The sequence below is a fragment of the Schistosoma haematobium genome, chromosome ZW (genome assembly GCF_000699445.3).
Source record: "Schistosoma haematobium chromosome ZW, whole genome shotgun sequence".
Classification (NCBI taxonomy): Eukaryota; Metazoa; Platyhelminthes; class Trematoda; order Strigeidida; family Schistosomatidae; genus Schistosoma; species Schistosoma haematobium.
Genome location: NC_067195.1, coordinates 57,127,448 through 57,140,582, shown reverse-complemented (window position 1 = coordinate 57,140,582; position 13,135 = coordinate 57,127,448). Strand labels below are relative to the sequence as shown.

General features: G+C 36.6%; 1 protein-coding gene across 1 annotated transcript in view; it reads right to left on the bottom strand.

Annotated features, from left to right (window-relative positions):
- The window catches only part of POLA1 (DNA polymerase alpha catalytic subunit), a 31,737-nt gene extending 19,155 nt beyond the window's left edge, over positions 1-12,582 (bottom strand). The window contains exons 1-10 of the mRNA XM_051211856.1: positions 12,511-12,582; positions 12,375-12,475; positions 12,247-12,343; positions 11,021-11,262; positions 7,649-8,024; positions 6,507-6,827; positions 3,625-3,743; positions 2,738-2,830; positions 1,684-1,832; positions 770-834 (exon numbers count right to left, since the gene is read on the bottom strand). Coding sequence (XP_051071965.1) covers positions 770-834; positions 1,684-1,832; positions 2,738-2,830; positions 3,625-3,743; positions 6,507-6,827; positions 7,649-8,024; positions 11,021-11,262; positions 12,247-12,343; positions 12,375-12,475; positions 12,511-12,517 — 1,570 coding nt within the window. The 5' untranslated portion in view covers positions 12,518-12,582. The remainder of the gene's footprint in view (positions 1-769; positions 835-1,683; positions 1,833-2,737; positions 2,831-3,624; positions 3,744-6,506; positions 6,828-7,648; positions 8,025-11,020; positions 11,263-12,246; positions 12,344-12,374; positions 12,476-12,510) is intronic.
- Between the last annotated feature and the right edge of the window lie 553 nt (positions 12,583-13,135).

Here is a 13,135-nt window from a genome sequence, read left to right as displayed (position 1 = left end):
CCAAAGAAGACACTGCGTAGGGTATTGGAGTCAGACATCAAAACAATGAACAGCAATCGGAGACAACGGGAAAGGAGAACCGAGGATATAGTTAGTTGGAGGATTCGGGTCGATACCCTATGCTCCACAATGGGTAAAAGGTGTAAGTAAGACAGTAACATTACTACTGTCTACTTATTTTAAAAAGACGAAAAGTGTCCAATTTAAATAAGGTAATGTAGCAATCATGATGAGATGAAGGCCTAGTCATGGCAAAGACATTAAGCAGTCCGAAATTTGAACGGATTTCCATTAAATTGGTCATGATCTCTGATAACACAAGCTTGTAAGACAGAACAACAACACTTGTGATAACCAGAGACAATGAAGTTTAAATATGATAGGGATTTTGAACCTAGATGTCATGTTTAACAGGTTTTATACCAGTGTATATGACCGAAAAATCTACCAAGGGTTCTTTACTCAAACAAAACCGGGATGGTTAGAGCATATTAAGGACTATTATTCTATATACCATTCGCTGAAGTGTATTATTACCTTAAGTGTACAATCTCCTACAGTAAGTCATAATGTTTACACCACGTTACCTTAACTACAATATAGTTCAATCCAAGGGGTTGTCTGAGAAATATTTTCTCTTATTCGGATCAATTGTAAGATGGGAAAGTTTTAAAAAATTTACCACTTCTACGGATAGGGGATATCGAAGTGATGAGTGTAACTGACAATTTACGTATACAATAATGTAAAAAAGTTTAGAAATACTTACACGCATCTTTGATTTCTAGCCAACAGGGACCACGTAACTGTAAGTCAAGCACTAAGTTCTCCAAACTAAATAACAATGGAATAAAGAGAAAAGGACTAAATGTACACTAAACTATTAAATTACTTCGTGGTAAATATTCTAATCTTTGAGCAATTATATATAGATAACAGTCATCTAGTTGGTAAACCTTTCAACATTCTGTATTCTACCTTAGTTAAGACGTACCCACGTAACTAATTGTTCATAGCAAAGACCAATTTATTTACATTTAACGCTTGGTTATGTCGGAACTTCCTGTAAAAGTAGGTGATAACTTAGAGGTTAAAGTACACAACAAGTGTCAGGTTAGAAGTCAGTCCCACTTATAAAAGTTCGATTGGTTGGGCAGTAACATTAGCTCTCATATAAAAAATGTGGCTCAAATTCAAGTACGAAACCTTTACTTGTTTACTGTTTTACGTTTTCCAAATATGATTATCAGAAAATCAATGGTAAAAACGATCGAGAGTGGTAGACTAAAACACATAACTTTGCCATACGTTCGATTTGCAAATTTTTTGTTCCTATCAGTAACTAGGAGATCGATATAACAATGTTATATTTACAATCATAACTCGATTAGAATATTTCACTCACGGCAAATGAAAACCAATTACTCAAAATCTGGTCTTTTACCCGAAGGTGGATGGAGTCTGTATTGCATGTTAAAATTTTAAGTATTAGATGCAATGTTAGAGAGGGGTGATTTTGAATGAAGGAGAGTTTTACTACAATGTATATACATAAAAATAGGATTAGAACTAATCTTTGGATCGAGATATAAGAAGTAGTTGAGAATATCTATGATACCTATCTATTGATACAATTGCACGTGCGCCATAGTTAAAAGTCAACTGAGAATAGAAAAGACTTACAAAGAGGTGTTTGTCCCAAAAACGTGGGAAAAGGTTTTTCCTTGAAGATCCGCTGGCAAAGCCGAGTATGACGCAGCATAACGTACTTCTAAATAGTCACTTGTTTCTGGCACATCGGCATATTCGAAAGCATAGCGTTTTTCAGTGGTCTGAAACAATAGGGAAGATGTAACGATACAACAAACGAAACAAGTTATCGAATCAACCAACCTTAAATGTCAAAGTGAATAGTTTATCAAAAGAAATACACCAAGACAATACATCTGTACTCTGAAGATATACACAATGATAAATTTACAGAAAAAAATTAAACAAGACCAATCTATATTATCTGATTCTACTCGGTAACTAATCACATCGAGAACAACTCAATGCTACCTTCCTTCATCGAAGCACTAGATCGCCATGGCTTAATTTCCTAAAAGGGTATGTATCCCCTCAGAGATAGAAGGGAGGTTTAAACTGTTAATTATGCCTCACAAAGAACTTGGATTTGATATAATTACGGACAGAATGGTCTTTAGTAACCAATAGTTTTATGGACAACACATGACAAGTCCTCCTCAAATAAATCGCTTGAAAATTTTCAATATACAGGATACACATCAAGTTGCATGCTAAAAGCATCTTAAAGATAGGGAACCACTCGAGTGACAAATTATCGGGTCATGTTTACAGTTAGCTAACAAATGAAAAGGCCCCAAATGAATTTTTGACACCCAAAACAATTAATGGTGACGAAATAACTAAAGAGCATTTTACATTAACATAACGGCATTCAGACAAGTGTATGGATATGACATAATTTTAGTTCATGCTTGCCATGAACAAAATCCCAATTTAATGTAAAAAACTAGTCATATTATTGGTAAACTTTAATGGGGAAATTACAAAACATGTTTTAACTGAACGCAGATCTAACACATTTGAAAGACGGTCCAACATAGTGATAGAAGGCGTCAACGTAAACGGTTAAAAGGTCATTTATATATTCATACTTATTAGTTACAAAAGCACAAGAGCAGAAGTTTTAAATATAAACGAGCATACTTACTTTACACCTAAACTTTCCAATTTTAAACTGTGAAGTCAAATCTCTAAACTCCATGTAAACATCCTTAACAGTAGGAAGCTCACCATCTTCAGGCTGAAAATAAATAAATGACAATAAAGCCAGAAGTAAACTATTTTTTAAATTATGAAAAAACTACTTGTCAGGCTATCAAAGGCACTAACAGCCTCTCGTTACGTTAAAATTAAGTAGATAACTTTTTTCAATGGTAAGATATACTTCCTTGATAAGACTGCTCAGAAACCAAATTTACAGCAACAGGTCTAGAAAATTGTTCCATAAGCAAACTTTTGGCATTTTTGACTGACTAAAGAAGTATTCTACACTTAGATATTGAATGAGAGCAGAGATAATATAGAATACATTTGTGAACCTGAATGCTATGTTTTTATCCAGTGAGATAATTTACAGGACTAGTCAAAAGGATCACGTTAAGTCTAAGACTTCCAGTCGGATGATGCTTAGTGGTCTCATGAGTAGTGAAAGGTGATATTTTATTGAAGTCTATCAGGAAATACTCTCGAATCAGTTACAGAGATGATGTTTTTATAATTCTATCTCCCAACAAAGAAAGACGACAAAAATCGAGACAATGGTTACCCTAGGTAAACACATCTCTTGTTACACGGAAGCATGAACCATATGTCAGATGTTCATCACAATGAAGTTATTTATATATCAACATAGATCCCTAAGAGTTATACAGCTTTCTAACTTGATAGTACAAGACCTAACAACGAAGCATCCAATTTCGTACAGCTCGATCAACTTAGCAGATCAACTGGAATATTGCATTATGATATAAGCGGTACGTGAAGGACAGTTGGTTGGAAAAATAGTTATCCTACTCTTAAAAACAAATAACTAACCGATGATAATCGCGGTAGCAAAAATATGCGTCTTTCAAGGTCTTTAATGCGCAAACAACAGCTGGCATAAGTCCCAGACTTCGAATGATCATAAAGTTTGCCAAATAGGTAAACAATGCCTGAAACGGTAAGAAAAACATAAAGAAATAGGTTTTTACACTGACAAAAAACAATCATAACACAATCAATGAATAAAAGCTGACACAAACTGGTTAGGTCAAATTTAGTGGGCATAAAGACCCAGTGAAGCTTATGAATAATTGTGAAGGATATCCTAGAGAAATCAGATACATTTGGTGCGATTCCATTTATTTTTCATTTCTATATGTAAGAAAAAGTCTTGCTGAAAAACGCCAACCTGATTAAACAAATTAAACCATTTAAACTCCGCCCTCGGAGTTGAAGGAAGAATTATGATACCTCAGGATTAAACAATCACTGACCTGTTGTTTTCACTGATATTTATGATAGAATGCTTGACAGGGGAAAAAAGAATTGAGATAAACTGTTTAGCATGCATTCTTATTTCATTTTAACCACATGAAGAAATTCAAACAAAAACTTAGCACCTATAAGTACTCAAAAAAAATTCAAAGTGTACATTATCATCACACACGCCAATAATTCAAACGGAACATCGAGTCATATGCAAATACATCCCTTTTATTATCGATTTAAGTTTATGAATCCCAATAATGTATACATATATAAACGTTGAAACAAGCAAAGCTTTCTCTTTTTCTCTCTGCACGATAGCAATCAAAAATAGAATCGAACAAGAAAATAGTAACTGATGAACTATTCATCATTTACCAGGAAGAAATTTATCAAATGTAAACAAGAACACATACAAGTACATATGAATAGATGACCCATAGTCTCAAGCAATAAAAAGAAGGTTAAAGGATAATAACTGAAATGCCAACAAAAGACAATAAGCATACAGAGATGGGAAGAGAGAACAAACAATATGTATATCCTTGTTATATATATATAGCATAACTATTCAGTGACTAGATTATGTTTATCTATATTCCTCTTATTATAAGCTTCGTTTTGACCTATAGATTATTATTATTATTATTATTATTATTATTATTATTATTATTATTATTATTATTATTATTATACTATTTACTGTTCTTAAACTATACTCAGTTTATTAACTTCAGTCTCCCACGTTCACAGCCACATTTTGACTTGATCTTGTATAGATGTTATTTCCTATTTTATGGTGTGATGCGGTCTGTTTGGCTGGTATATAGACCAAGTATGTTTGAAATAAATGATTCGCATGGTGGAATCTGTTATTGGTGTTCTGGACTCAGTTGGACGGGCATTGGTTTGCAACAGTGCTAAGACTGTATAAGTCGTATTTTGATTGGTGAATGAATCACGTAATAAAAAGCCGGCCTTAAAGTCACAACACTAATGTACTCCGGTCACGAAGAAAATGATCTACACACTCATAGAATTGCTCTAATGCTGTCCAAAGAAGCACGAAATGCACTTATAGGATGGGAATCTCACGGATCCAATGTTATGCACCCACCAATGATGGCAACGACGACAATAAAGATCAGTTCTATGAGAGGCTGCAATCAATCATAGCAAAGTGCCCAAGAAAGGACCTCACCATCCTGATGGGAGATCTAAACGCCAAAGTCGCAATGGATAACACCGGATATGAAGATATCATGGGGTGAGATTTGCAAATCGATGTGCATTCAACAAATTGGTTATATGCGGACAGCTCAGAATCAATTAGAAGATTTGAACTTCGCAGATGACCTACCCCTCCTATCGCATACACACCAACAAATGCAGATGAAGATAACTAGTGTAGCAGCAGCCTCTGCATCAGTAGGCCTCAGTATACACAAAGGAAACAGCAAGATCCTCAAATACAACACGGAGAACACCAACCCAATCACACTTGATGGAGAAACTCTGGAAGATGTAGAATCCTTCACGTACCTGTGAAGCATCATTGATGAACAAGGAGGTTCAGATGCAGACGTAAAGGCGAGGTTCGGAAAAGCAAGGGCCGCATCCCTACAATTGAAGAACATATAGAACTCAAAACAACTTTCAACCAATATCAAAGTCACAATCTTCAATACCAACGTCAAGACAGTTCCATTGTACGGAGCTGAAACGTGGAAAAACACTACAACCACCATCAAGAAACTATAAGTCTTTCTAGACAATTGTCTACGCAAGATAGTCAATATCCGTTGGCCGGATACCATTAACAAAGGCCTACTGTGGAAGAGGACAAAATGGCTTCCAGTTGAAGAGAAAATTAGGAAAAGACGTTGGAAGTAGATGAGAAATACATTAGGGAAGTCATCAAAACTGCATCACGAGGCAGGCCCAAGCTCGGAATTCTGAGGAGAAGCGGAAAAGAGGAACGCCGAAGAACACACTACGTCCGGAAATGGAAACAGATATGAAGAGGATGAATAGCAACTGGAAACAACTGGAAAGGATTGCCAAGGACAGGGTTGGATAAAGAGTGCTGGTGGGCGGCCTATGCTCCTCCACGAGAGGTAACAGGCGTAAGTAAGTAAGAAATGTACTGCTCTCACTAATTATTGTACGTTGATTCATTTACACATGTTGAGTGACCTATTCTACTGGATGCAACAATGGAATTACAAACACAATATAAATACTGCACGCAAACTAAAGAGTAAAGAGATACTCTACATACAACTCGAACGACATAACTCCATAAATCAAAGTTAGTCTGAATTTATCTAAAACACAGGTTTAGTATTACAATCAACCGTAAAACAGAAATATATGTAAAGTAATAACATGAAATTGATTATTTATATTTATGATGATTAAACAAATTATTTAAGACCGTGGCATACCTGGTAGTTGTTTAAAATCCTCATAAGCATCAAACCAATAAAAGTAAAGAATGTTTCCCTTGTTTGATGAAGGAGGAAATGAAACTGGACTAGTTTCATCTATCCATGTTGTGTCATCGGCTTTAGCTAGATTTTCTTCAGTTAACCAGTTAGCAGTTACACTAGTTATTGATTGTATATTTGATCCATCTGTTGATTTTGGTGACTGAACAGCAGGTTGAACATTTTTTGGTATCATCTCCATTTCAAAATCTTCCGAAAAATTGGTCTCATCCACTTCAGAAACCATTGATGTTGCCTCTTCGGGTTGAAGAGAAATAGCTGAAAATTCGATTTTTTAGGTTATTACAATTCAAATATACACCACGCTACTACTGAGTAACAGCTTTTACCTAGTATCTAAAGTCATAGGGTTTCTCCGGCGACATGAATAAGGACTATTATGATAATAAACAATCATAATGCCAACCAATCACCCTTACAGAAGCAGTTTTCATTTGCGAATAATATTTGGTGACCCAGTAAAACTATAAATCCATCCACAGCGTTAGGTTGCTAAAAACTGTTTCGCAGCATTTGAACAAGAGCTATACTTGTCAGCTAAAACGTAACTTAGCGAATAATTGTAAAATACGTACAGAAAGTATTGGATAATTGCAAAAAACAACGACATTTATGGTGTGATTGAAAAGCAATGTTTTTAAAAACCATTTAATAAAAAGTGAATAATATTTCAATGAATATTTCAACGCTAGCAAAATCAAGACACTAGTTGAAGCAAACGATTAGCAAGAAATACGCGGTAAAACAAATAACGACTGATGTGACGTGGAAATCTCACTTAGGAAATCCTAATTACTCCTACCATGTTGACATACACCTGATTAAGAAGCGGTATACTATGGTTACGTAACAACAACTAAACAACTCCAATTTACTCAATAGTTTGACCTCGAGAGTGTGAAAGGCATCAAAAGAAAAAACATGTTTGTAAGTCTCTCAGCGATTGTAATAAAATAATCCTGACGGTCTGTTCAGCGGCTTGTTCCGAAGCTCCTTCGGGAAAGACCAAAATTATTTAAAAAATAGAAAGCAATAAAAATACTTTTCACATATAAAGCATCAGTTATGTATTGTTGTACCTTCAGCACCTTGTGGTTTACTGTGCTCAATTTTCTGCTCTGTTTCTGCAAGCTCGCGACATGAGAAAGGGTTACGTGATCTCTGGTCAAGTGGAGTCTGTGAAAAATGCTTCTTTTCAGATACTAAGGGAAGTTTTAGACGAGGCCCGTTAATTGTGTGAATAGGCTGTTCTGGTCGTTCAGGTGAACGACGTTTCAATGTGCTAGGTGTATTTACCACATTGCCATGTACTCCAGAATTTCGTTTTGAGGCTACGAAACTTTTTCGCGACAAATTATCAGAATTATGGTGGTGAGGTTTAGGTTCTGTTACAGAGGATTCTAATTCTGCTAACAAATCATCTAGGTTCGGGTCCACAGAGGGTTCTTTCATTTCCTAAAGATTGCAAATAGAGTGAATGACAAGTGAGTAGATGAATAAAGTCTGAAATTGCAAATACTATATTCATAAAGAAATAAGTCAAGCATGAAAAAAACTAAAATCATGTAGGAGTTTGGGTATTAATATACTGAGCGAACAGTGAATAACAAAATTACCTATCCAACAACTGTAATAGCGGATAGTTATCTAAATCAATGGAAATCGAGCATCTTGGTGTATGAGATTAAGTGAGGATCAAGTGTGTATGAAACAAAGCAAGGAAGTACCAATGACTATTTTAGTTATAATAGGAGCGATCAAACTGTAAGCCGGAAGACACTGTAAAAATTTTCCTAAGTATACAACACAAAAAGCTGGGATCAATAAAATGTAGAAGATAGGGAGTGATTATTTGTCTGCATGTCGTTGACTACAATATTGGAATATATTTGATAACTTGCATTTTGAGTTGTCGTTTCTGGCCAGCATATACAACAATTATTACACAGTACTACAACTCACAAAGCACGTATTCCTGTACTTGGGTTTGAGCTATATTTAGGTGTGAAAACTAATGATTCTACCGCCCGGTCCAAACCGAAGTAGGTGGAACGAGACTCGAACCTGCGACCTGGTGGTTGAAAGTCTGGACCTTTAACTACTCCCCAAACGGTAGGCAGTGATTAGCCACTAAAATTAAACCTAAAAACTACAAGAATTAGCTGGCAACAACACCTACGAAGTCACCTTCAGATAATACTTATATGTGATTATAATAAATGAGTCATAGTATGTGGTTTTGTGATCACACATCTTGAACACAAATCTATGAGTTGTGATCCTCCAGGAATCTATAAAGCAATGATAATAGCTACCAAGGGATAAGTGTGTATACAAGAGCTTACATCAATTCGGGACTTTCTTAATAGGAGACTAAAGATAATATTATGGGCTGCTAGGACTGAATTACTATAAACCTTAAGTTGTGTTAAGAGTCGAGTCCAGTCATGTCTCACAGTAGCCTTTGAAACAGATGAAGACCATAATATAAATTTTAGATCCTACTCGACGTTTAGACGACCTGGTCTCTTTTCTTAATCTGAAATGACTAGGACATATATTTACCTAAATCATCATTAAAATTTTGGGGAAACGAGTCTGTAGTCTATCAAGAAATAGGATAATAAGAAAGTGGACTTGGAAGAACATTTGATAAAGTTAGACAACTTTGAGACTTAGTGAAAAATCTTCAAATAGTTTAGATGTGTGCTCCATTCACAAATTTCCCATTTTCCTGTCCCGTCGACTTGATTTCTGTCCCCAATTGTTGTACTATTCGGAATACAAATTACGTGCAGTTGCAAAACGACAAAGTGGAACGAGTTTGAGTAAGCTAACCTGAAAGAATTACTCACCATACTGAGGTGATCGTCCAAATGTTTGTCTGATCGTCTGTTGATGAGTTGTATCATTATTCAACCACTAAAAATACAGCTTCGTGACCAGTTTTGGCCTTCTTCTTCTACGAAACTCACTGTTATTTTCTTACTAGAATTTGGACCTGAGGAAGCTCCCATATGCCCTGGTACGGCTGGGAGTAGGGAGAGTTTGCTCTCCATCTCGTAATGCTCTCACATGGCCACGTGCATACAACCACTGCCAGGGAAGTCCTACTCACTACCTTCTCGTGGCGGGGTGTTGCTTACGAAATTGAGAGGATGAAAAGTAAATGTCTGGCTCTTTAACCGGGTTGGTGGACACGAAGTAATAGTGAGGTTAGACACAGGGTATTAGGGAATGATGGTAAATCAGTTCATGAGGTTGTGAATCTTCATCGACTGAGATAGTTGGGCCACGTGTTACGTATGCCCGAACACCGATTACCACGATGTGTAATGCTAACCGGTATTGGAGATGGTTGGAAGAAAGTTAGGGGCGGCCAAACCAAAACGTGGCATCAGTGCTTGAAGTCACTAACTTCTAGTCTGAGCCATGTTGGTAGATGCAGACTACTTGGTGTGGGTCCGCGTGACTTTCGTAACCACTAGTTGGAGACTCTTGGTGACATGGCTCAGAATCGATCACAATGGCGTCGGTGTATTCACCCTCTGTCTTCCCTTAAACTAACAGATCAAAATCGCTTCACACCTTTTTTTCTACGAACCAATTCTTCCTTCTTGTACTATATGCAATCTTTCTCTTATATATTACCACCTTTGACCTAACCACTGCTATGAATCCGGTGTCCATCTTGTGTTAATGAGGTATGACAACTTGAACCGATGCATATATGTGCCTGGTCCTACGTTGTAGCTGACTGACTGACTGGACATGGAGAGTTCACTTATGGGAGTTGGAAAACCCTGATTCCAAACCAATGATGCACATGGGCTCCAGTATCCTGAGGGAACGAATGGAATATGAACCAATCGTTGGTCACCGGCTACCATGGGACGGCATCTCCCTACGATGATCCACTGCCTTGTGGATCAGACCTTCAGGTCGAAGGCTCCTGGTGTGGTCCCCTAAAAATATCACCTGCTGCGGTCTCAGCACCCGGGCAGTACCATAGCCCTCACACAAATCAAATTAGATTTTTGTGGCGCATATGTGTTTGATGCCCCCTTGTACCAATATCTATGTGTTCAAATAAGTTCAACCCAAAGAAAGTGAACAATACACTGAATTCAACAGTACGGCACAAGTGTATAAAAAACTTAACTTTTTTATTATTCCATTAGGTTAATTTTAGACAGTCTTAGAAATTGGTTGAGACAACTATATTATTTGTCCGCCATATATTAAAAACGCTGTCACGACTTCGACTGTTTGTCAAATAAATGTATTTATCAAAGCATTATAAAACAATAAGCAAGAACAGAAGCATACGACACGAAAAATACTTAAGTACAATAGAGAATTCTGTATGGAGTACAATGAACCAATCCTATAAGAATATGGAAGGGAAAGTAAAACTGATATTTACAATTATGTTACACGAAGAAACTCACTTTTCTTTTCTTACTAGAATTTGAACCTGAGGAAGCAGCAAATAGACTCCGAATATCACGCCCAACAGAAGGACGCAGCGGTGCTGAATCACTAGCCCGAATATCAGGATTAAGCCGTTTCTTCTTTGGTGCTGACTGAGATGACACTTTGTTCTTCGCCTTCGGTCTTAAATCATATTGTTCTTCATCTTCATCGTTATCGTCAAATATTTCCCTCCCATCTTCCGCGTAATCGCCACCTTCTACATACCAATTAGACATGAAAGTTGGTGTTAATTTACTGACTTAAGATTAAATATTAAAGTCACAAAGAAACACGCGTCGAGTCAGAGGACCTAACAACATATGGACAAAAGTAATAGGTGGGTCATAGTACTTTGGTGAGCAATTTCATTTTATTCGATTCGAAATAACTACTACTCAGACAATACAAGTTGAGCCAACTCAAATTCCTGTCGTCGTTTCTACGTAACGGTGTAAGTGCTGCTATGATTCCGTACAGACGAAAGCATCTATGTATTACGAAGTAGGTAACTTATGAAAATGGGAAATAAAAAAAGCCTATGTCGTGTTTTATGAGATGTGCATGGGTTGTGATGTTAAAACATGAATTTCGACCGTTTAGTTGTCTACAAAAAAGGGTAACCTATAAACTGATCAACAAGTGCATTGGCTACCCTAAGTGAGGACTGCAAATCCCACTACAGAATACAGCACTCCTGACAGTACGAAAAGAATGGTTACTATTAATCAATAGACGAAAATTAACCTTGTATAGATAGTATCTAACTGACTTGGAGTCTTAGTCGTTGACAATTGAAGTTTCATCCTAGAAAAGCTATTGTGGGTTGATTTTAGACGCAACTTTTCCCAACAGTTACTTTATATTTGAATGAATTATCTCAAACACCCAGGTAATCGCATTTATAAAGGAAAACAGAGACTTGACCTCGAAAATCTAGTGTATTTAGGTTTACAATTACAAGTTAAGTTGGCAAACTGTATATAGTGAAAGTGCATAAATTACTTTCATCACTGATTACACTGGCTCTACTGTATTCATAAATTAAGATATGCTAAAGTTTGCCACCCTAATTTTCATTGAAATATTGATTCCTAGGAAAAACAGGCATCAATGAGTTTTAAATTAGAATTCACATTCTGTTAAACTAAATAAAAAACAAGCACTGCCTTACTTCCTATATCACACTTTCAAAAAAACTAACCGTCATCAACAATCCAGTCATCTTCCAGACGTTTCCTGACCAATTCAGCATATTGTGCTTCGTCAACAGTTTCGTACACTGGTTGCTCATCTCTTTCCTAAAAGGAAATAAGCTGCATATTTACTCACAATGCGAAGACGTTCTCCTTTCTCTTTTGCCTCACGCATCTTTGCCAGTAGAGCCAATCTAGACTCTTTAACCGAACTAGCTCTCCGTGGATTTTTAACTCCTATAACATTGTGACATTAGCAACAAAACTCCTACCGTCCATTCTCAAAATGACTCAATTCACCGGCTCTGCTGTTGGTGACTGACCTCGGTGTAAGCAAACAAAACGCGACCTTTTTCAAGGCTACAGTGTTGGATGAATTCTGTATTTCGTTCAGCAAACAATGACATTCGTCTACGAATAAGTTTTAATTTACTTAAGATTCACAAAGAATTTTGAATAATACCTCAATTCCATAATAAACACCGGTTACTAACGTGAGTTTGAATATATTGTATTCAGTCTTCACTGTTAAGGTTAGTACGTTACTTGACTTTTGTTAATGCTTACAGCTTGTTTCCCAGGAAAGTCCCGCTTTCACTGATGAAGCGTCCCAGCTACTGACCACTCGATGAGGAAAAGTCTGAGCTTATTTGATCATGTCTTCGAAACCTTTTTGTTGTGACCTCAGTGATTAAATCTAAAGGGAGCATGAAGTGAAGAAATTTTAACACTCAAATTATCATCCAAGATGCGGGATCCTAATATCTGTTCACGTCGTGTCCTACGATAAGAATAGAAGTTTTAGGCGATCGGTGGGCTCATCGTAAGGAAGTTCGGAAAGACTCATTACTAACGTGATTCCTACACGTTAAACGTGCTCGTGTGTGCTATCATCCT